At 42.0% G+C, this 25,303-nt stretch overlaps 1 protein-coding gene across 3 annotated transcripts in view; it reads left to right on the plus strand.

Moving 5' to 3' along the window:
• Positions 1-25,303, plus strand: part of BMPER (BMP binding endothelial regulator) — a 158,596-nt gene that overhangs the window by 20,434 nt on the left and 112,859 nt on the right. For all 3 annotated transcript variants that reach the window (XM_087767642.1, XM_087767634.1, XM_087767645.1), the window contains exons 3-6: positions 5,394-5,493; positions 16,855-16,937; positions 18,425-18,515; positions 19,339-19,421. In XM_087767642.1, the coding sequence (XP_087623768.1) occupies positions 5,394-5,493; positions 16,855-16,937; positions 18,425-18,515; positions 19,339-19,421 (357 nt within the window). The remainder of the gene's footprint in view (positions 1-5,393; positions 5,494-16,854; positions 16,938-18,424; positions 18,516-19,338; positions 19,422-25,303) is intronic.

Below are 25,303 nucleotides of genomic sequence, written 5' to 3' on the forward strand. Positions count from 1 at the left end.
CCGACCTAATTTGTCCCTGTTGCTTTTACTATTTTTCTCTCCACAGCCTTTTTTCAGTTAAATGAAAGTTTAAGCAACATTTTTCCTATTTAATATAAATAGTTAATAACCTCAGGATATCAGAAATGCAATGTGAGCCTCCTAAAGGCATTTTCAATACATAAAAAGGAAAAAAAAACCAACAAAAAAAACCCAAAAAAACCAAACCAGACTCTCACAGTGGAAATCTAGCCCCCTGAGAACCACATCTGCAAGATCTTCAGCAGCCAGCCGTGACAGCACAACAGTGGGCTCGGGGTACCGCTGATGGAGGCGCTCCTTGGTACAGCCCTGAAGAAACGAAGCGGATGCCTGATTTTTTTTTTTTTCTTTTTTTCTTCCTCTTCCAAGCCAAGTCCAGGTTGAAAAGAGCCATCCTCCTGGTGGTTGCTGTGAGCCGACAGGAGCCCAGTGGGGAATCCTGTAGAAAGTTGGCTGCGGCTTGCAAGCTGTGGTTTGGCACGCGTCCTCTCCAAGGCCTCTGCCAAATATTCAGATTTCTTTTTAGTGTTTTTTTTTTTTTTCCTTTTTCTTTTCATGTTGGCATTTTATTTAACTGTACCACATGAGTTTAAGACTGTTAGTTTGATGCATTTTGTCACCAGAACGGGCTATTTTGTGTGGAGTTCTTTGATGGAAGGTAAAAATACGAGGTGTATGTGGAAGGTGAACAAATTGCGTTGAGAGAAGGTTGTAGTAAAGGTAACATGAAACAGTAACACTGGTATTAGGTCTGGTTAGTGTATCTCTCCTGTATGGGAATTTAACATCACCTTTGCACGCCAAGTTAAAGAAGAGACCTTTGGTTCCCACTGGGAAAGTGGGGGAGAGGGAAGAAATGCAAGCACCCAACACCACCTTCTGATCTTTCCCCGAATGCATTAAAAAGTGAGTTCTCCAGCAGCTGGGCTGGGTGAGTGCAGGAGAGGATTCTGGGGTGATCCTCTGGCACTTCCCTAATTTTCCTTTCCGAGGGAGTCTGGAATTCCAGTGCGAACCCTTTGCCGAGCCGAGTGCTGACTGGGGAGTTGCGTCAGCTGTGGCAGCATTGTTCTGGATCAGCCTGACCTTTTTTAAAAAAATACATATTTTTCCAACACTAATAAAAACCTTAGCTGAGGTTCTCTCCTTTTCTGTGTGTGTGCCTGAGCACTAAATTAAAAAAAAAAAAAAAAATCCCAGATGTGAATCTATAAACCATCTGTTTAAAATAACTATTGTGCAGGACTATAATTAAAAGTTATTTATTGTGAATCTTGGGATCCTATTATGGATTTTGACTGACTCCTAGGTTTCTGGTTTAGCAAATGCTTTATGTATTTATGAGCCATGTGTCTCTTCTGCACTTCTCGGTGCCAGAGTGCATGTCCTTTAAACAAAACGAAAAAAAAATCCCCTACCCTCCCATAACTGTTGGCTTCTGAATGTTGCTGTCTAAGAAGTTTTCTCTTAAGAACAGCAAAAATCAAAGTATTTGAGAACTTTCAACAGCTCCAGAGACGCTGTTGACAACACAGATGGAGGTTTGGTAATAGAGCTCTCCTGCATGCAGCTACTTAGCAACTTTTTAAATGTATGGTTGGGACAAGTAATGAAATGTTATGGTTACTGGGGGTAGGAGGGGATGTATTTGGAAGGAAAGGATTTGTTGCTAAAGTCCATTTGCTCTCGCCCTCCGCTTTGCCCTTGTGCAATGGGAGGGAAGGAGGCAGCAAAATTGAAACCAGCAGATGAACAGTACACATTAAGAGCAGTGTTTTGGACGACAGGGTGAAGGAAAAAAAAAACTGGTGACAATTGCTCTTTGTTTTATCTTTGTACTTTACACCCAGTGGGCCTAGGAGATCTGCACTGGATAATGCCTGACTGCAATAGACTAAACAATGATTTACCAGCCCTGTTTTATCTGGTGCTGTCCTATGATTGATCTGCATGGTACATTAACCCTTTCCTCCACATCTGCTGGCCTAGTTTTCCACAAGATGCAGCACTGAGATAAAACAACAGGATTTTTGGCAAGAATGTCAGGGTTAAACCCGGTCCTAGAAGAAGCAAGAGGCACTCGGCTGCACTTCCCTGGAGCTACACTCATCTCTGTGTACTACAACAGGGATTTTCCTGTGAAGACTACGTCAGGGCAGTATGTTGCAATTGTGGCTCTACTATGTTTCTTCCACAAAAAAACCCAAAAGGAGCTGCAGCCCTGAGTGATGCTGTACCTCTCACCCTGGAAGAGCAGCCCAGCCCCGATGGCAGGGAGTTAGGCACCTCGGGGTGGCATCTGAAACAGCCAGTTTCAGAGCTGTATGGGGCTTGCCTATAATACCAGCTCGAGAGGAAGAATATCAGGTTTGCACATCCCACCTCGCTTAGGGCTTAGCCACCCTTCTTGTGGTTAAGATTGGCTCTATTTACCTGGGATGCACAGACCTATCACTGCAGGCAGGAGGCTGCAGCTTCTCCTCCAAGGGATAGAGCTGATCTTGCTCTTTAAAAAAAAGAAAAAAAAAGAGGGAAGAAAAAAAAAAAAGGCTCAGTGGAATGAGTGTGGCACCTCCTGCCCACCTTTTAACACGATGCTGTAGCAACTCAGCTTTGAGACAGCGATCCAGGTTCGGTGCCCTCCATCTCCAGAGGCAATTCAAAGATTTGCCTCCTGCTTTCCCAACAAGCATCCTCGCTGTCAGGACCGGTGGCTTTTGGGAGCATGAGGAACAAGCCCCTGTTCTGCGGAAGCTGGGCCACTGAGCAGCAAGTAGTTCAAGGTCTACTGGGCTAAAGAAAGGAAATAGGAATCTGCAGCCTACTGCTTAAGACACCCTCCAAGGGGGTAGGACCCTTCAGTTCCTGTTGCTGCACCATGGGCCACTAATGTACTTTACATGGAATGGCTGCTTAATGTAAAACAGCCCTTGGCACTGGGACATGAACTCCGAAATAATCTTCCCTCCCAGTCACTAGGCTGTACAGCCCGGCTCAGTTTTGTTTTCTCTTTCCGGTTACTTCCATCCTCACCTGTAATGCAGGTCCTGAGTTTGGGGTTGAGCCACCAGCATTGCTGGTGATAAAGGAAGAAGAGTAAGATCCAAATTCAGCTGCCCCTCCCAGGTTGGCTTAATGGCATCAAACTTGTCATTGTCAGAGAAGATTTCTGACTGAAGTGATCTGAGCCAAACAGGAGACTTCTAGTTCGGAACGGTAACTAGCAAGTAGCTCCTGTTTGAAATGTGTCTCAGGGTCACCCTTAGGAACATTTTGTATCACCAACGAGAAGCAACCATGTCAGGATGAGGGCAGAGGGAGGCAGCCGGTTCTCGGGGGAGAGGGCAAGAAGCTGCCTGGGAAGCTGGGCTGCATGAGACGTTTGCCCCAGGAGTCTCCTGGGAATCAGGGAACAAAAAGAAATACGTAGCTGTGTTCTACTTCTTGTCCGTCTCCCTGCCATCTGCAGTAATGATTTCTCCCTTTGAAGAGGGAGTCCGATGGGTAGCTGCCTGCTGGATGCCCTTATGTGTGTCCTGCCCAGCTAAGTTGGCCCAGAAGGGCACTGTGCATCTCACAGAGGTCCATGGTGTATGCTGCAGCTGAATAAATCATGTTCTCCAAAGGAACACACTCTAAACTGGATTTTGCCCTTCCTTCAAACCTGCTTTCACCATGCAGAAGATTTTCCCACAGATAAAGGTAACGGGGCTGCTAGGCTTATTAAATCTTTCCGTGAGCAAACTCTCATTAAAAAGAATCGGATCTTAGCAGAACCCTTTAAAATACAGACTGCGTGTAGTCGATTTGGTAAACTTGAGTCTACTGCCCTTCAACAGGCTTTATGGAGGCAAAGTCAGGGGGCACTATGTTCACGTAAAGGGAATCAAGATTTCGCCCTTCGCTCTAAAAAGTTGTTGAGCCAGTTGCACTGCTGTGCTGTGGCTGCTTTGTGCCAGTCCAGAGCTACAGACCCGACATAAATTCAGCGTAACTCACCAGTTAAATTACATTTATGGTTGCTGTGCAATGCTGGAGTGGTGCAGAGCAGCCAGCATGTAGCAGTGACCTGGCTTTTTACAGTAGTTGTTTGTGTCGCTGCAGCTGTGCTTTAGGGCCTGATTCTCATTTGCTGATTTCACACAGGCTTGGTGAGAGTGAGTCCTCATTTAAACACTGATAAGATTGAAGTGCCTTTATAGCTCCCATCAGATCAGGCAGTGACTTTGAAGAAAATAAACCTCTGATTTTAGACAAAGAGCTGGAGTGTAATAAAAGCTGTGTGTTATCCTTCACAGGCACCTTGAATAAGGCCACAGGGAGCAAAAGAAAAAGACTGGAAAGCACAGATTCTTTTCCTTTAGTTTTTATGATTTACATTTTTCTAGCCCTTTAATTTTTTGGTCTCTAATTAAGTCATAAGGTTGGGTGAGGTGGGTACTTGCATCTAGTAAATGGCCACCTGTGTCACTTAATGAACTGAGCTACTAATTATAGGTGGAGGTCACTTCAGAGGGCTACTTTCAGTGAGGAATTTCAAGTAGCAAAATTTTACTGAAAGAAACCCCCAAAGTATTTGTTTTCTGCCCTCGTTTAAAGGCAGGGATAACTAGAAGGGTTGACACCACAGGGGCAAGCCAGGCTATAAATGGAATATTTGTCTTGCCTGCTGTCGCACATCCTCTATTGACATTCCTTAATGTGGTCAACGTGCTCTTTGGCCTTGGCCATCGCTGGCTTTTTGCCATAGAAAGATGACACTATAATGTACAGTGATTCTGCCTGCTTGTGTTGTTTCATCGATTTTCAGCATTTTGGGGAGAAAGATGAATTACAGTAGTCTGTTTTCTAGTATAGTATATAGTAGGCTCTTTTGAAGACCCTCTGACTGCCAGCTAAAAATGACTTTTAGAGAGTTTTGTTTTCTCTGAGGTTGCCACCTCTTCCTCAGCCATCTGTCCTTTTGTCACTGTGAGAAACGATTCCTGAGCTGTGCAGTTCATGGGGCAGCACCTCAAGACCCCAAGAATATTTTAACAAGTGCATCATGTAGCTAGTTGTTCATTTAAGTAAAGTGGATTTCTCCAGCGGGACATGTTTTCTGTACTATGATGGGTAGTGGTTATGAATTACTGTCTAAGTGGAATTTAAACACCATTTACTTGAGTTCCTGGATAATTCAGAGACTGTTTTCTACTGCCTTCCTTCAAGGGGAAAAAGGTGTTTTAAATCACAAGGACCTCTCCTGAAGTGAAAGAGCAAATTGCTAGCGTCATGTTTTATTTTCTGAGTTGCAAGGAACTGAACTGTGGATTTGGTTTGCTTGCAATAGCTTTTGTCTTTTTTTTTTTTTCTTTTTCTTTTTTCTCCAGAATAAGGAAGTGACATGCAAGAGAGAGAAGTGTCCGATGCTCTCCAAGGACTGTGCTCTCGTAATTAAGCAGAGAGGAGCTTGCTGTGAGCGTTGCAAAGGTGCGGTTCCCTTCCTGTTGTTTCCCTCTTTTTAAAATGTTATCAGTTCGCATTTATGTTGCCAGAGATATGAAAAAGTTGGGAGTTTCTCAGCTGGGACTTGGCTGTCACCAGGGTTTGAAAAAGGCATTAATGACAATTAAAATCAATATGTTTCCAAAGCTGGTGGAGATGCATAAATTCACATATTTGTCCTGTAATTATTAGTTCTTGCACAATGACAATCCTTTAGAAATACATCTTTATTGTACTTCATTGGTATTTTGTCAGTCTTTTGAGAGATATCTCCTGTTCTAACTTTATCTATCAGAAATATTTTAGGTCAAAATCAATCTGCTAGTAGTCACCGGTCAATAGAAATTCCTTAAACTTTTTGTGTCGTTGAACAGAATAGGAATAATGCTTCTGAGTAATAAAGAGCAGCGTAATTATCCATGACTATTTTTATTTCTCCCTATACTAGAAACAAATCAACCAAATTCTATTCATTTTACTAAATTTTTCCTGATTCAAATAATAATATTATGGACATTTTTGTTAACGCCAAAATGGGCAACAATCTGAACATCATTGTACATTTATTTATTGACCAACAGTGTATCTTCTAAGCTCTTTAGAATGAGCCAATTATCAAATATAAAAAATTAATAAATTAATTGTGTAAGCATGCATGGCATGTAACTACTATGCTTATCCAAATGGAAAATGTGCAAGTAGATGAAGTTGAAAACTAGTCTTTTTTTATATCGATGCAGTAAGTAATATGCCCTAAAACACTAATTTTGCTGAGGGATTGCTGACGCTGTCAATGAGATGGAGAACATCAGATTCAGACAGCTTTACATTTCTTTTTTTCTCTGTTGTTTAATTCCCCAGTGGTGATAGAGTGGCTTTGGGAGGGAGATAGGGTAGGATAAATTGTTGGGAAATGCAAGCGTTTATTGGCTTCCCAGAGGAAATACAAATGCAGGAAAACAGATTACACTGAAATTCAGAAGGAAGAGACACATGATGGATATGTGTTTTTCCTGGATGGTTGCAGAGGTTTGTTAGCTGCTGTGCTCATGATTTGCTTCTGTGGTGCAACTTTGGAATAGGTTTGGCAAGCCCCAATTCGAAGATTTGTCTAAAAGTCTGACACTTAAAAGAAAAGGAAATGAACTAGGAAAAAAATTAAAGCATTACTGAAACAGTAAGAATTTGTAGTTGCAAGTTTTACAGAAATTAAAAGTAATTTATTACTTTTGTCAAATAGTGTTCAGTGTCAGCTTTATGGCAAAAGATTCCTAACCATTGGTTTGATTAGGCTGGAGGCTGATTCTCCATTTTGATAAAGGGTTGCGTGGTTGGTCAATTATATGAAAATTTTATATACATACATATGCGTATGTGCACATATACACACAAAATTATTCTACACTGAAGAAGATTAATGTTTCAAAGTTGAGGATACAGATATTAGTGTGTATGGGCTATTATCATTAGATGGAAACTTTAATTCAGACTCCTTGTAAGATTTTCTGTTTATTCTGAATTGGGGCGAGTTCCTATAGAACATAATTAGTAGGCTTGAGCCTAGCATCTGCAGATTTGTATGCCTGACATCTCTAACAGGGAAACTAATAGAAACTGTTCAGAAATATAGTTAGGAGGCACGTGGATAATTGCAATACAAGGGGGGAGAGTTATGTCTTACAAAAATGCTAGTAATTCGAATTTATCATAAGTATACAGACAGAGAGATCCAACTGATGTTGTCTTCCTGGATTTCTTAGAGGTATCCAACAGATCCCTTACCAAAAACTACTAAAGAAACTAAGCAGTTTGTAAAGAAACTCAACAATGAATAACTAACAGGTGGTGACAATCAATGGTTATTTTAGTAACGGAGAAAGGTTACCAGAAGATCCTTGCAAAGATGTCAACCTGACAAAGTTCTCAAAAATGATCTAGAAGAGGGGTGAAGAGGGAGACAGTTTGCTGCTGCTGACCTGACCTCTTTAGAGTAGTAAAGGAGGAGGGCTGCGTGTGAGGAGTTGCAGAAGGTTCTTGGGACATTGAGCAACTGATGACAAAATGGCAAAGGGAGTTAATGTGGATGAGAATAAATGGGTGCACACAGGACAAAACAGTCCTAACTACAAATATAATGCTGGGCTCTGACTTCACAATTACCTATTAGTAACTGTTTCTCAGTGTTGTAAAAGACACTTCTGTAGCAGGATCAGCTCAACCCTCAGTAGCTCTCCAAAGGGAAAACAGAATTTTGACTAGAAGGACATTTGGTCTGATCCAAGATGGCAGTTCCTATATACTTAAGATGCAAGAACAGATTTAAATTTCAGAATTAAAAAAAAAAAAAAAACACCAAAGAAAAAAAAAAACCCAAAACACAACAAAAAACCCAAAAACATTCTCAAGGGCTTAATTTTCAAAGTAGGTGTGAAATTTCTGAATAAGTTTTTAGCTCTTTCTGAAAGGTAAAGCTAAATATGCACCTGTATAACTACAGCAGTCCCGACACCACAGATTGTCACCAGGTTGTTCTGGTGCCATGGGAAGAGGCTGATGGAGCCACCTCTACCCCTAAGGGAAGCTGCTTGTTCTCTTGCCACTCTGAACACTGCTAAAGCTCCTGCTCTGTTCTGTGAAAAACCCAAAATGAGTGTCCCGTGGGCAGTATTTATTTGGGGAATCAAGGGTGCAAACGCCAGCCTGGCTGCGTAGTACTTCAGCTACTCCCTTTGGTGTCCCAGCAGCTCCCCGGCACTCCCTGTGTGGAGCTCAGCTGCAGCCGGGACTTGGCCCTGCAGCGCTTGTTCTCAGTCGCTATTTTGTCAAGCTGCCAGAGTGCCCATAGGGAATGCAAGCAGGAAAAGGGAAACAGGGATTTTTTTTTTTTTTTTTTTTTTTTTTTACTGGTTGCATTTCATCTAAACCTGAACAAAATGTTACGAAGAAAACACATCAGAACCTGGTGGATTTTTTCTTGGATTCATTCCCAAAACCTAGAAAAGCTTAATCAGGCCTTATGGGCTATTGCTAGCTCTCTTTGATAGCTTCACGTCTTCCTACCTTGTGAAGAAATGAATGAATGAATGAATGAATGGCTTCTGTCATTTGAGTACAACGTCAGGAGGATAACAGCAAGACCAAAGGGTATGTTTCCAGAATTGGCTTGTGTAGGAAGGAAACCACCACTCATGAGTCATTTGTGACTTTGCTGCCAGGATATTTTATTCTATTATGAGGAGTGCATGAGGGCTGGGTATGTAGGCCCAGTATCTCTGATAGCAAAGAAGTAGTCTGAAACGAAGAAGTAATATATGCCTGCAAAGGTGCATCCAGCTGAACTCTCCTGTTTAGGGCTTTGCATACAGGAGAAACTGAATTGTTGGTAGAGAATTTTTCCTGCAAATGGTTGTGTGCTGAGCATAACTCCCTTGCTTCCGTTTGGGTATTTGTATGCTACTTAGATAATTTCTAGGACCTTTTTCCTTTTTCTTAATAAACAAAAAAGTAAGAAACAGCAGCAAGTATAGCTTTTGCAGTCAGAAAATTCATTATGGTGGAAACAACATGTTATCCCTAACATGTTAAGAGATTTGGCTTTACTTAAGATTTTAATCCTCCAGACTAGCAATGTGTTTTAACACTATTCTTGACTTTAGGCTCATTGGACCTTGGATAGTAAAGTCGGTGGGGCAAGGCTCTCTTTTGCTGTGTGTTTGTACAAAGTCTGGAACAGAGAAATGTAGGCCCGTGATTATGGCTCCCTGCTGCAAGGAGAACAACTAAGTATAATAGGGAAAACTTTCAGTGAGATTATTCTTCTGACAGATACTTACTGTAGTTTATAATACATACTATATACCTCTAGCATACTATTCATTTTGAAAATATTAAAAAATTAAGCCCTCTTATTACTTTAGCATAGGATAAATAGGCCACTTTTCATCTCTCATTTTATTTAATAAGTTTAATGAAAACATATGAGATCATTGAGATTATAGAAATAAATTTGGCAGCATTTTCTTATTTAGTTGGATGGAGACATGTCACTTGGATATAGAGCTCTCTACACCTCAAATAATAAGTTATTTGCTCTCTGAAGAAGTGGTATTACCATCTCAGGGCTGCGTAAAGTTTGCATTTCTAAAATTGTGTACTATATTCTACTCTTTTATCCTAAGAATTTGAATCTTCCCTGGATGTGCAAAGACAAAATTGGTGGGTATCTGTTACAACAGATACAATTTGTTGTTCTGAAGTTTCTTTCACTTCCCACATGCAATTTTGCTTTTTCTGCCCTTGTTAACTTTTGAGAGTTACTGTGGGATTTTTTGGTGTGTTTTTTTTTTTGTTTTTTTTTAAAATTAATTAATGATCTTAGAGGTTCACATGCTGTGCTCTATTGATCTGGAGTCTACCAGAGAATGGAATCACAGCCCAGGCAACAGCAGCGCTAGTTCCCCTGAATATGAAATATCCAAAGCTATCGTAGTTAATTGTGCATTTCTTGGAAAGGATATCAAATATTATGGTTGAGGATTGCAGCCAATTTCAACTATTAGGGCTGGCTTGCAAAGGAAGTTGGAGGTTATGAGTTTATCAGTGTTCTGGCTACTCTACTAACGCCCTGCAGGAGCCATACATACATTTGGCACTTTGTTCGCCTGTGGACAGCCCTAGTATGAGATACCTGATACCAGTTTGGTGCCCTGCTGTAAGACTGGCTGGGGGGGGGCCTTTGTGTGGGGCCCTGGTCGGGCACTATAACTTGCAGCCTATCCTCACATGCTCTAAGGCAAGCTTTCAGAGACAAGGGTGCAACCTTATACATGGATGGAGGGGGACGGGCTGGGAAGATAATTATATATTTTCCTACTAAAATCTTTTCCACCTTCATTTTGAATACTCTAGTCCTGGCATCTGTCAGAGACTGGTTATGGAAAGAGATGGTTTGGGGACATAATCAAGTCTTAACTTTTCTCTTGGCCTTTCTCGCTACCTCTCAGTCTCTTGGTAATGTGCTCCAACTCTGAACCAGGAGGCCTGTTTCTTGAGGCTGGACGTACAGGTTCATTGCAACGTTCATTCAGTTTCTAGCTTTGTATTTCAAGTAAGGCAGGGATTTTGAAGCAGTAACATATAGCCATGGAGAAGAGTACCATCCAGTATCATCATTGTGCCAGCTTTGATTACTTCAGGTGATGCCTAAGAAAAGGTCTCTATCTCTCCATCCTTCCTTTGAGTTTACTTTTCTTACAAAGATCTTAGCACATACATTTTATACCCTTTGAATATCTGGCATATACTATTGTGTTCAGTAGCGCTTCAAATTTCAGGTTTTCTTATTACCTTGGTTAATATAATTTTCCATTTATGTAAGAAGCTTTTAATGAACTGTCTTGTCATGTTGTCATAAATACTTTTGCAGTCAGACATCAGTTACCCAGACTTTTACACTCACAGAGTTGTTGTTCAGGATACTTGTATTAGAAAATAGCATGAGACCTCTGTGGTGATACGTGGATGCACTTGTACCTTATGTGTGGACATTATGCTCAGTGCAGCAAAGTAAAAGGAAACTGAAGACCAGGATGAGGGCTTCACACAACATTCACATGCAATGTTTCTATGGAACAACGTGATAAACATCTTAGGACACTTAATACTGGAATAAGAATTTCTTTTACTGTTTAACTTTGAAGCTGTAAGCTGTACTGGCCACGTATGATTTTGCTGGTGTGATGAAATTGGGTATAAATAAGTAATTGTGTCACCAAACAACATTCATGACACTCCTCGTAACCATGAGAGGTCACAGTTTTCCAGCTGCCAGGCTTGGCAAGCACATCAAGTATCAGCTCAAGATTCAACGGCAGCTCTAACTATATGGTATTTCGGATTGCGAGGTTCTTATGGACTCTGCAAAGCAAATTTCCCCCCCCCCCCCATATATATTTGTGAAACACACAACATTTGGGAAGGTGAAATTCAGTTCTAGTGGAGCGCAGAGGGCAAAAACAGCACTGAGAGGAGTTGATATCTTTGTTTCTGCTGCTATTTGCTCAGTGAATATGAGCTGCTTTGCATCATATGGCTGTGAACTGTGCAGTCCTGGCACAGCTGAACCCCGTGGCCACTTTACTCTGCTGTGTTGTATGCCCTTTATACGGCCCCTGCGCCTCGCGTCCCTTGGGTATTGTAATTGCGATGGCTCAGCTGCAAATAGGTTTGATTGTACTCAGTTACAGACGGAAGAGTTGGATTTTCACTGTTTAGAGTTAGACTTAATAAGCATAGGAGTTTTTGTATATATTTTTGTGCTTCTGTGTTGACAAATGAAGACCAGGGTTACTCAATAGGAAGTTCAATCTTCTAGTTGCTGCCAATGGCTTTATGATCATTAAGACATCTGAAAATATAGTTTATAACAGGTATATGTGTGATTCACGGTTCTGTTATTTTGGCCAACAGATTTCATGCCAGGGAAATACTGCAGAATGTGCAAGTTATTGTTTGGTTTTTTTGGGGGGGGTTGGTTTTTTGGTTTTTTTTTTTGGTTGTTTTTTTTTTTTTGGCTAGAACTGGTATTTAGTGTTAGCATGCCTGGACGCCTCCCTGAGGATTAATTTATCAAACACTAAATAAAACATGTCTTCTGACTGTTTTCTTTTTCCTAATGTTTATTTTCCATGCCAATAGAGAGGTTACTTTTTTAAATAGAAAGTGGAGGGAAAGCAAGAAAAAGACTTAATAGGAGAAGAAAGATGCTGAAGAAATGAGGGATGAGGAGCCAGTCTATTGTGCACCAATCTATCACTTTCTCTTGGGAGAATACGGAAATGACTTGTCTATAAAATTCTCATTAGCCTAAAAGAAGCAAAAATATCTTCTGGAATCTCATTAGGCAATGTCAAATTGAGTAATAAAGGCTTGTTTTTAATGAACTCCTGAGGACACTGGTTGAGCTTTAGCACTACTAAACTGTCTCTTACAGTCAATTTCCCTATCTTCATGATACTGCTCTGTGCTGGGGTGCCTGGAGAAGAAAAAAAAAGGTCATTTAACAATGTTACTGGATTTGGAAAGACAAACGGCTTCCTGATTGTCAACTTGTCCACATGCCAATAACAAAATCTGCTATAATTTGCCTCTTTTGTTATTCCAGTCCAATTCTGTGTGAGGATGCTTGTTTTGGAATTAAATTGCTCTCTTTCAAATGAAATCAGCCAAAGGTTGGTTTATTATGTTTGAAAGTAAGGTGCTCAAGTAAGGCATGCGCAACATTGAAACAAAGTACCTAGTTTAGTAAATTAGAAGTGATTTAACTATTTTATCGTCATTTTTTGTGCAGGAATGACTCAAGTCTAGAGGATCATTCTGTGAGGTGACTAGAAGGTAATCAGCAGTTTCCACTGCATATACAACAATTGACCAACTTCAAAGTATTCAGTGGTTTGGTTTGATTCAGATAAGGAACTTTCAGCTCGCATGTTTATTCAGGACTTATCTGAACTGTTTGGGTTGAAGTACGTAATAGGAACAAAACCTACAACTAACCGAAAGTTAATATTTTACATTAATAAAACACCAGCTATTCTTAAAGAAAGATGGAGGAAAGACTAAAAAATTAGGACACGCTCCTTGACTGATATGAATCACTTTAGCTCCATTAAAATTGTTCTAGACCGTTGGTATTTAACTTCCTTCTGTATGTGGAATCCTAAAGGTTTTCCTTATGGGCTATATGTCATGGGATCAAATTTACCTATTAATGTCGAATCTGTTACTTTTCATGTACTACTTAGAACATTTTCAGGCTTTTTGGGTTCCCCTTTTGAAAACCTCCTCTGCAGCCCTTTCTTTTAAAGTTTCATTTTAACTATGTTTTCAGGCAGAAGTAAGTGGATGGCATTTAAGTGGTTGTGCTAAGCTCTGATCTTTCCTGATTTATTCTTTTCTCCTGCTCTCCCTTTCAAATGGTGGATGGAGACAGTAAGTTAACGTAATACTATTTCCAAAGTGAATTAAAATGGCTTTCAGGAACTTGAAGTATGTTCCACCAATACTCAGTTGTACAAATTGGCATCAGGGACTTTGCTGATGCCTTTGGACATGAGATATTCAGTGACTGCTACCTTCCAAGCCAAGTATGATGGATCTTTAACCATGGATGAACTACAATGGCTCAACTGAGTTCGCACGTGGAGGCAGGTGGGTTTCAACTCAGCTGAATTTAGGTGAAGCTCAAACTTCCATGCTATGAATAGGTGGGCTAGGAAAGTCTGGGTATATGTTTGCAGGTGTCAGCTGAGAGATTTGTACATTGAAAGTGAGGTTCAGAAAAACTAGCTGGTATGTGGGCATGGTTACCTTTTGCTTTTGAAGAGTGAGAGGTGGCTGTAGCTCTGGGGTGTACAAAGGGCAGAGCGTCAGGGCACAGCTCTGGTCAGGGACAGGTTAAAATCTCATTCGGAGATTGTAAAACACTTCCTTTCTTGCCCTGTCTTCGGTTTGCCTGACCTTCAGCCTTTCCCCAGCTCTCGCCAAGCCTGCCTGTGTTACTGGCTAACTTGCCCCTTCCTTTGTGCTGCTTTCTTCCCCTGAGCATCTGATGAAATCCAGCTCCCACCGTGCCTCACGTTGGTGCTTTCACAATGCTGGTCTGACTCCCTTATTCAACCTGCTGGCCTGTGCCAAAGCTCGGGAGCAGTCTTAGTGTCTCCAGTGCTTCTGCAGACTTTTCCATCCTGGCCTTCATTTCTAAATTTCTCTTTTGCTACCTGCAAGCTCTCCCTGCCGTAGTTACTTCTGGTGTGCCATCCCCCAGTGCTGCCAGCACCACGTGTCAGTGACAGAAGTGGCTTATGGGTAGGTGGAGTTCAGCTACCCCCTTGCTGCTTTCCACAGGGACAATGGCTGGTACTGCAGGGCCAAGGATTTTGTATCATGGCTTGGATATGCAGTTCAAGCAAGAGCAGTGGTGACTGCACAGACACACCTTCACGCTTTCTCGACCAGACTAAACCTTGAACTGAAAATTTCAGTTTAATATGCACATCTGTACATGCAGATTAGCCCAGGGTCATTAGCTTTCTTACAGAGACAACATTTTAAATTAAAGAACATAATTGGTGAGCAAATATGCAAGGTATTTTGCAGTTGTTAGTTTCCAACCTGGCCCTTGATTCTGCACAGCTTTGAAGACACTGGACCCATCTGGTAAAAACATACATGGATATTTAACAGCACAGCTTGTTCCATCTTGAGTGTCCAGGGTGCATGTAAACTCTTTCTCAGACTGGACCAGTATGCCAGCATTGCTTGGACTTCTGCAACTTGAGGATACTAAAATGCGTTGAACGGGCTCTGCTATTTATCAGGGTTTGCAATGGGCAGTAAGTGAGACTGTGCTACAAGATTAGGTTGGTGTTTTTCAGAATGGGACTTCAAAATGCATAAGAGGAGTATATGGCTTCACGTTCCTCTTTTGACATGTTGGCCTGCATGTATGAGAGCTCACGCAGAACTTTATTAATACGCTGAAAATCTGAATACCTGTTTATTACTCGAAGTCGCTTCATAGGGGCTTTGCTACTCAAAAAAATATGAGATTCAGATTTATACTTTGTACCTTTCGATATTTATCAAAGACTAAATTATCTCAGTCAGCTCTTAGACTACTGATCAACTTTCTTAAAAACATACCTGTTTCAGCTCAGGTAAGTGAAATGGCCACAGCATCTGCAGATTTCTCCTGTGTTGCTGTGTACTTAGCCTGGAAAAATGCCTGAGTACTGCAGATCCTGAAGTAGAAGTCTTCTGTTGTTTAAGATCTTCACTGGAGGCAGTTAACACATTTATAAAGGATCTCTGTATATCAGGTTTTCTTTAAATTTGGGGTTGAATACAAAATGATTCTGTGGGTATTTTAAGTTTCTCAGCAGTTTGGAGCTGTGACGCTCAGGTTTTCTTGTACAGTGGGCTCAAAGGTTTGCTGGTGTAGGGCTGATAACTTGCCTTTATTTTCCGAAGGGCATAAAACGTAGCCCGAAGCAGTTCAGGACAGTGCACCCTGCACAGCAGGGAATGACTTAGAGTAGCTACTGAGGTGGGGTGTGGAAAGAGAATGGTGCCGTCGGCATCGTTTGACTGATTGTAGTTTTGTGCTTGGTGACTCTGTATATGTCTGTGTTTCAAAGTCTCTGGCAGGACTCCTGTTGGTTTCATGGGCTCTTTGATCAAGCCTATTTTGAATAAAATAGACTAGGAAAAATCCCTCAGAGCAGTAAATGGAAAATAATGGGCATTTTTCCTGAAGAAAATGGGGTATGTGTTGCTTTCAAAAAAATTTTTTTCAGAAACACTTTAACTCTCCAAAGAATTAATTTTTAATTGAAACAATTTTGCATTAATAAACTGACTCTTTTAAAACAAATATTTTATTTCCACTTAATATATCTTTTCTAGTTTTGCTTTTCTGGTGAGATATTTTATTCTTTTCTTTGTGTTCTTTTTTGGTTTTCCCTTTTGCAAAGTACCAGAAAACAGCGAGAGTGGGGAGGAAACTAGTAAGAACATGTAATAAAAAATGTGAAAATTAATGGTTTTTTTTCCAAACAACTCAATGAAACTTTGTCTTGCACAAAAAATGCTTGCTGATCCTACACACAGGCAAACCAACCTATTTTCTGTTAACAAAGTTGTCATATAACACACAAAGCCATATAAAGCCAAACCCTGTGGGACTCCAAAATGTCCTCACTCAGAGTTTCACCACCCACAGAGAAGAGCCTGATGGCTTTTAGTGTATGTGGATGTTGATCCCTTCTGTCATGAAAGTGAAAAAAGTATAAAGAAAGGGTAGCTCTGCCAATGTCAGTGCATCCATGCTGAGCTGTGCTGGCTGAAGAGCTCTCCCAGGGGTTTTGGTTAATGGATGAGGATAGCACAGCCGGACTGGATGATGAACATTTCCAGCTCTTAGCCTCTCTCCTCCCTCTGCCCCCGCTCCAGTGCATGGGTGGCTCAGCAGTTCCTGAATGAACAGCAGAATAGCCACTGACATCCATTTTTAGGTAAATTGTCACTGATTTTGGTTTGTCTTGAACGGTCATATTTTATAAGGAGTTCAGCCAGTCATGCACCAGGAGCAGAGATCTGAGGCAGAGGTTGCTTCTAGCCCTCCCAGGCCATGATCCCTCTTGTCAGTCCCAGCTCTCAGCTCTACTTCTGTTAATCCAGCAGAGAGGATGGATTGCATTTAGGATGCTGCTCTGTGATCCTCATCAGCAGCCTCCCACAGGATGATTGCTTTCAGCCTAACTGACATGCTTCTGTCTCTTCCTCCAGATTGCAGTTTCGGAGGAAATACGTACAACAGCTCTATGAAATGGCACCTCCCTAGCAATCCCTGTGTGACATACCAGTGCCAGGTAAGGATGTCATCAGCATCGTTGTAATTGAGTCATGAGCTTTTCCCATGAAATTCCGAGCCTTTTTTATCCAATCCAAAAAACCTGAAATATTTTATACCCAAAGCACAATAAGGAATTTGTGTTTAAAATAGTTTAAATCTACTCAGATATGGCCAGCTATAACCAAACATTCAGAAGGATAGGTTTAATACGACTTGAGTACCCAAACGCTGCTGAAGGAGAGATATGAAGCCCTGCTGTCTTGACCTTGAAATAAGTCCTCATTTTTCAGCATGCTAAGCCTTTTCTGAGATACAAATTATTATTTTAGTAATTGGACACTTTTGTGTGTATGTGTTCATGGGTTTTACCTGGGATGTTCTTTAAGAGAAACCAAATCTTCTTTTCCTGGGCTCCTGTGCTGTTAACACAGTGGTATTTTTAGTAGATTATCTATCTGCAACCATAACATTTGCAAGATTGTCCATTTTCAGGCACAAAACAAGTAGTTACGTCATTTTAGTTTCTGTCTGTGAATAGATCTGCAATTTTTGCTGATAATTTGATCCAGGTTTAATAACACTCAGGCAGCTACTAAGAATTGCCACTGTTGGAAAGAAGAGAGATGAATAAGTATGAAGAGCTTCTACAAATAGGAGAAAAGGGTTTCAAGATTTTTCTCTTTTTTCTGTGGTACTTCCACTCTACAAAACGCACCCATGTTTTTAAAGACAAGTGCACTGGGAAGAATTAAGTTGGATCAGCAGTATTCTGTATCCTTGCACTTCATGAAAAGATATTCGTAGATAGAATTTAGATACTCTGATCACTACTAGCTAAATGAAATGAGTAATTCTTTATTGCCTGTTTCAGTGTCTAAATGCAAAACTAGACCCACACATTTAAAAAACAGGTTTCCCTTGCCTCCAACTGCAAAGTTGCAAGCAGCAAAAAAAGCAGCAGCCTTTTGTACACAAATCCTCACACCCAGATTTGTTCAGGAGGACTCTTGATTTCTTGAACAAGACGTACAGGAAATGTTAATTTACTAATACTTATCAGCTGAAGCATCAAAGATAAGCGTCTCCCCTCTACAGAACAAGATGCTTTTATCTGCTTTCTAAGTCTTTTTTCCTCCAAGGGGAGAGGGATGAGAATGCCTTGTGTCTGGCCTGTTTTCACCAGAGCTGTGTGGCAGATTACTGAGGCTAAGGATTCCTGATAAAGCAGGATTCTTTGTCCTAAGAAGGTGCTTGGTTTCTTACCTGATGCATTTTAAGGCAAATCCTGTGTCTGGAGTCAGGGAGACTCAAGTGGATCTTTTGACTGTGGATTAACCTGAATCCTGATACCAGGCACCAGGTACAGGAAGAAAAGAAGTTTTGAAATCCAGTGCTCTGCAGCATATGCCATGCTTTAATTGTACTGCTAGTAATTGTGGATTTTTGCTTGTTATAGCAACCACAATGCTAACAATGAACATGTCTGATCTGCTTCTTTTCCAGGAAGGAGTGGTAGTTGAGTCAGAGGTACAGTGTGTTGTTCATTGCAAAAACCCTTCCAAACTCTTGGGAATGTGTTGTCCTGTGTGTCCAGGTGAGATTTCATGGGAAGATGCTGTTCCACATGTGCAACTGTGTTTCTAATGATAACCAACATTTTCTGGAAGGTTGCCTCTAACTTCTACGTTATACTTGACAAGTTACTAAAACGTGGGCCAGTGGCTCACGATGCACTAAACGACACAAGAGCACACTTAATATTTTTTAGTAGAGGACATGCAGACTGGGGGTTGCATAGGCAATAGCCTGTGGCAATAGCCACATATGTATTTACATTGTTCTTCAGAGGGTCTGTCAGCTGGGTTTGCCTGGCTGATGACTGGGATTTTGTTAGGAGGGGAAGTATAAGACTAATCCTAAAAGATGAGACTCACTTTTCGAAGGGGAGTGGGCGTGGGTTGCATTTGTGAAGCACGGTGGCAGATTAACCTGGTTTTATGGGGTAATATAATTTTAACAGAGGTTTTGTACATAAGCACTGCTTCAATTGTGATATAATGGGTTTATTACATTCTATTTTGTTATAATTTCTGCCAACATCTAATATAAACTCAGGGAGTAAGTACAAGTAGTAAAAAGCAAACCAACAGCTTAGAAAAGTGTTTCAAAGCCACTATTAATCGAAGATCTGACTTAGCCTTAACTTCATTAGTGCAAATTTATCTGCTCTAGAAGGATGCTTTCTTTCCCCCAAAAGATATTTGGGGGTTCTCAAGGCCTTTGTAAAGGCTTCTGAAGTGATTTGTATCAGAGGGGGTGGTACGATTTACTTTTCATATTGTCCTATGGTGGGGTGTATTATAGGGAAAAGGCAGCATGCTATCCTGAGCTAAACTTATTCAAATGCTGTTTTCCAGGTTGTATATTTGAAGGGAGACATTACAATGAAGGAGAAGAATTTAGGCCTGAAGGAAATAAATGTACCAAGTGTTCTTGTATTGTAAGTATTTGCCTTTTGGCATTGTGTCTCCCTGTATGAACTTCAAAAGGCAAGTTGTTATTGCCATAACAAAGCAAAAAATATCAGGAATTCAACACTATTATGCATTCTTCTCTTGGAGTTCAAGTTTCTATTGAAGATTTTACTGCACTAATACATTGTATCGCTTGTATTCTCTGTTTATTGTCATTTTTGTGACCTCACACTGCACAGATAGTTGGAAGAGGCTCGATGTGTTAAATTAATGATGCTTTTTTTTGTGATGGGATCATCCAGGAGGAGACAGAAAGCTTTTGGGGTTTCATCTATTGATCAACATTTATTAGATGTTTCCTTAAACTGATCTTTCACAAGGATTCTTCTCAGCTGTCTGTGGCAAGGGCCTTTGCTCTGAATTACGAAGTGAAAGGATGAGGGTAGCCTCCTTAGGCTGTCCCAGGTGGATTTTGGCTTGATGCTTAATGAAAAGGTCATATCCTGGATTTTATCCTTCACTAGAAACAGTATAGAGAGGAAGTAATAATTGCATCCTTTGGGTAATGAGCACAGGCTTCTCTTTCACTTCCATTAAGTTAAAAGATAATGCCGTATGAGCTGGGGCAGATAACTTTGACTGCATTGGAGTGATCTGAGAGACCAGTAAAATGCAAAATTCAAATCACTGCTTTTGTTGCAATCTATGGGCTGGTTATCACCAGAAAATGCAAGACTGGGAACTTTACATTTCAGTAGAAATGACAAGAGTTTTGTCAGTACCAGGCACAGCTCTCCTGCATCATGAAAACAAAATAAAAAAGGGAGGAGAGAAGGATAGAATTAAAAAAATAATATGTATTTATACATAGACACAGACACACATTTAATGAAGCTGCTGCAGAGAACTATTTTGCAGGAAAAATTTCTGGTAATCTGCAAAATTAATTTACACTAAGTTATCACTGCTACTGTGGAGAATTAGGCTGCTCAGGTTTTTTTTTTTTGGGGGGTGGTGGTGGTGGTTTTTTTTTTTTTAAGTTTTAATTCTGTAATAATTAAAGTATGCTGTCACACATGTCACAGTGATATACGCCCTGGGCTCCTGCTCTGCTGAATGCGTTCTGTCCCAGGCTGAGGAACGTTGCTCCCTCTGTACTCGATGGGTCCCCCTCTCACTTTGGCTTCAGCTGTAAAGCAGTAGCTTTACACTCTGGCTTTCCTTAGTCGTGTTCCTCAGGGGAAGGCAGATCTGAATGGTTGAGAAGTCTGTGGAGACATGCTTGAGTCTTTACAGGCTGTGCTTTGCTCTTTCCTAAGTGATGTATAGATATTGCCTATTGCCCCGGAGAAGAGCGTGTGTGTGTGTGTCTCTATCTGGGGGAGAAAAGATGAAGAAATACAAGATATATAGGGTCAGACCTGAGGGTCTTTCCTTGACAGTTACCAGTCTCAGGTACGTTAGGGGAGGAAACACATCAGCTACTGATAGTAAGAGATTTAAAGCCTCAAGCAAGAGGCTTAAAGATCCCTTCCAAGAAAGGCAGTCTGACAGTTTTGGATGTTAATGACATCTGTATAAAATGTCCCAGCTCTAATTCTGAATCTTGACAACAGCAAAAGAAATGCCATCTGTGTGCAAGCTGCACCTGACCTTCCTTCCCTCTCTCTGCAACGCCTTTTTTTACTGCTTCTTGCCTGTTTCCTTCAGAATTCGGGCCCATGCTAATTTCTGTGTAATTTAAATTGGAAGCAAATAATGGGGGCATCCTCAGGGCTGTGACAGTGGTTTGCTGCCTGCTTTACATCCATTCCCTTTGGGGAATGAGTCCCCAGTGAATCTCTTATCTAAGCAGTTGGTGGATGTCTTCTTTAAAGATACCTATCTAGTAATGTGATGTAATGGGAACAGGCTTGTGTGTGATGTGCTGTAACTTGTGCAGGCTTTAAGAGATGAAAGATAGCTTCTCACCCCGAATTAGATTTTTCTGGGATTTGAGATTGTAACTATTTAGCCAGGTTTTTTTTGAAACGTGGCAGAGGAAGTGGCACAAATTATTGTCAAGGTATTTAGGAGGGGGTGGTGGTATAAGGATTCAAGACACCTTCACTTCAGGGTGAATTCTGCATTTTTACTTGGGAGCGAGCTTTTCTAACAGTGGATTATTCTGGACTCCATAGGCCATAACTGTTCCTGGGGTAGCTCAGGTTGGGACTGCAGGCAGTGTTGAACAGGAAGAAATTAAGGAGGGATGGCTGGGGTTTGTTTTCCCAGAGAGAGGTAGGGCTGTCCCGCACTCACTAAATGTGTTAAAATGAGGAATTAATTACAAAAAAGGAATTTTACAGTTGCAAAATGATGCACTCAAAAGTCAGCAGGCCTGGACTGTGGGGCCCAATCTTTGGAAAGCTCTTTGGTAGTTCAAGTTTGTGGTATTTTCAGCTCAAAAAGGTGCGTACTAGATACTATTGAGCTCCTAAAGAATGTGAAACGGTTGTTAAGATGTTTTTTTGTTGTTTTTTTTTAACACGCATTGCTTGTGCAAATGAGGACAAAGTGGGGACCTTAGGGGTTGGGAATCCTGTCTCAGCAGAACAGACCGGACGATTGCGGGGCTTCCCTCACACTTCTCGGCCCCAAAGGATAGGGAAAGCAATGGCACAGCTATGCATGGGCAATTCACTCAGTCCTTACTGGCCACACGCTCAACTCGTTAATATGGTTTCTGGTTAACACCACTTGTGGTTCTAGTTATCATCTACGGAAAGCTGAAACAAACCCACCAAACTCATTTCATGTAGGTCACCAAAACAACCCATTAGCTAATAACTTTTGGGTTGCTACTGAGCCAGACTGCGCTCGCAGCGGTGAGGCAGAGATGAAAGGCCCCGTATTCCATTACTGTTCTCCTGAGCAAGCCGCTCCTTGGGGCGACTAAGATTTCTTGCTGAAAATGAAAATGTATCACCTCTCACTCAATGCATATTGCCTGTCAGGAGTGAACGAGCTGGCTTTTAATGACTCGGTTTCTCTGGGGAGAGGCATTTGTGTAAGAAAGGTGGACGGGATAATAGGGATCTCCTCGCACCCAGGCTGAAACCCAGCTGTCTCGCAATAATTCATCTGTCTGGCCTGTTCCTGCTTTTCGTGATAGGCTAGCGGCCTGTTCTAGAGAAATCTTGGATATTTTCCCTACCATAAGCACCTACTTAAATGAAGGACTGGTTGCTTTAATCAAGTGTTATTTCTCAGATACTACATTTATGAGGTCGAGAGTGTGTTTCTGCTTGCACAGTGAGAGCACTTGGCTTACATGTTTCCTTTCCTGCAGCCTGCATTAAAGTAGTCAGACTGTGATTATCTTAAATGTTTTCATTTTCTCTTTTGATGTAGCACGTTTGGAAAAAAAAAAAAATAGTGGAGGGGGAAGGAGAGAGAGCCAGGGAGGGAGGAGAGGAGGTTTGGCAGGAAAGTGACCTTGCGTGAGAGCGGTAACCATGGAGAAGCTTATCTTTAAATGGTAGTATCCAAACTTATAACTAGCCCCTTTTGACTCACACCGCTGTTACCCAGACCATGGGCGCTGTGCGTTTCGGCATGCAAGGCATGCGGCGGTACGAGGCACCACCGTGCTGAGAGCGAGCAGCACTATGGAGACGCCGCAGCCCAGGACCTGTCTTCCTCCACACCCCCGCAGGGAGAAGGGGAGTGGACGCGCATGGGAAACGGTTGGAGGCTGGGTTATGGCATTGCTGGGATGGTCAAGGGCTGGGACCGGGGAGGGTCATGCCATCTGTCCTGCAGGGAGGCATGTTGTGGGGACGACCATTGGCAGGGTGTTCATGCATGTTTTGTCCCCAAGCAGCATTGTTTTGCTTCTTAGCTGCTCTTCCAAAATTATTTGAAGCAAGTGAAATGCAAATGGCTGGAAGCAGAGCACAGGGGTTTGGGACCCTTGGAGAGCTGAACTTAAAAGCATCCTGCCTCGATCTCCTTTGCATCATTGGGGGCTTCTACACCGCTGCTCAGGCGTACTCAGAGGGACTCAAGATCATAGAATCATAGAATCATTAAGGTTGGAAAAGACATCTGAGATCATTGAGTCCAACCGTTAACCTAACTGCCAGGTTATCTCTAAACCATGTCCCTAAGCACCACATCCACACGTTTTTTTTGAACACTTCCAGGGACTGTGATTGCACCACTTCCCTGGGCAATCTGTTCCAATGCCTAACCACTCTCTCTGTGAAGAAATTTTTCCTAATATCTAATCTAAATCTCCCCTGGCACAACTTGAGGCCATTTCCTCTCGTCCTATCGCTTGTTACTTAGCAGAAGAGACCGACCCCCACCTCGCTACAACCTCCTGTCAGGTAGTTGTAGAGAGCAATAAGGTCTCCCCTCAGCCTCCTCTTCTCCAGACTAAACAGCCCCACTTCCCTCAGCTGCTCCTCATAAGACTTGTCCTCCAGACCCTTCACCAGCTTTGTTGCCCTTCTTTGGACATGCTCCAGCACCTCAATGTCCTTCTTGTAGTGAGGGGCCCAAAACTGAACACAGTACTCGAGGTGCGGCCTCACCAGTGCCAAGTGCAGGGGCACTACCACCTCCCTGGTCCTGCTGGCCACACTGTTTCTGATACAAGCCAGGATGCCATTGGCCCTCTTGGCCACCTGAGCACACTGCTGGCTCATGTTCAGCCAGCTGTCAACCAGCACCCCCAGGTCCTTTTCCGCCAAGCAGCTCTCCAGCCACTCCTCCCCAAGCCTATAGCATTGCATGGGTTGTTGTGACCCAAGTGCAGGACCTGGCACTTAGCCTTGTTGAACCTGAAGATGCACACAGCTCCTGGTCTGCAGGTGTACATGTGGGTCTGTGCAGGAAATGTCGTCACTTATGTTTCTGAGTGCTAGGGTGCAAAAACTGCATAATGAAAGTTTTGCACAAAGAAAAGGAAATCGCATCGAGGAAATCTGTTCCTAAATCAATGAGTAACAGGCGTTGCGACTGTGATAAGTAATGAGAAACTACATATGTTTGTGTTTTGGACACTGAGGGTGGAATTCATCTTGTCTTGCTCCAGCTGTTCAGAAGTAATGTGTCTGGTCTGAGCTACTTATCTGGGCTCCTCTTCAGTTAACGTAGAGAGAGAGAGATGTGGGATGGATTACTCTCTGCAGATGCCTGTCTTCCTCCACTAACTACAGGGGGAGCCTACCCGGCTCCCTGGCCTCTGAGATGGCTGAAGATAGCTGAGATGGATCCTGCCCCTGCAGTCAGCTGGGTGATAAAGCACCCTGATACTGCTTTAATGGCTTGGCTTTAACAGATATTGGGAGCTGCTGAAATACATTCCCACCACAACGGACTGCGGGGGAGGTACTCCAGTCTACTGGAAAACTCTGGGGAACATGCAATTAAATGTATCCTCAGTGAAGGCTGGTAGTAGAAGCTATGTCCAAATTCAAATTTCCATCCTCAGTGCAGTGCCAAACACTGATCTTCCCAAATTTCCATGTACTCCAGCTGTTTTGGTTCAGCTCCAAACTCCAGCAGACACTGTCTGCCCCTGTTTTGGGGTCTAAGAAATGTAGACAAAGAGTCGTAGTCAGGGGTGGAAAAGCAAAGAGTTGGTCTTTTGGTAGGAGGAGTGTTTACTGTCTCAAAGTTAGCAACATAAGTAGAAGTGGTTGGCTTAAGAGTGGATGCAAATGGAGAGCAGTAAGCATTCAGAAATGGGATATGGAGGGGTGCTCACCGTGTCTCTCTGGGAACCCCCCATAAGCTTGTCTGCAGATTTTTTGCAAGGCTGGAAGGTTTGTTTTTCTGACTAACCTAATAAAAACACAATCTTCCAGGTAGGGGAAGAAGTATGGCTGTACAGTTAGGCGTGGAAGAGAAAGGACTT

Source organism: Nipponia nippon, unplaced genomic scaffold (assembly GCF_047370975.1).
Source record: "Nipponia nippon isolate SJK-2023a ecotype South Korea unplaced genomic scaffold, ASM4737097v1 scaffold_1, whole genome shotgun sequence".
Taxonomy (NCBI): domain Eukaryota; kingdom Metazoa; phylum Chordata; class Aves; order Pelecaniformes; family Threskiornithidae; genus Nipponia; species Nipponia nippon.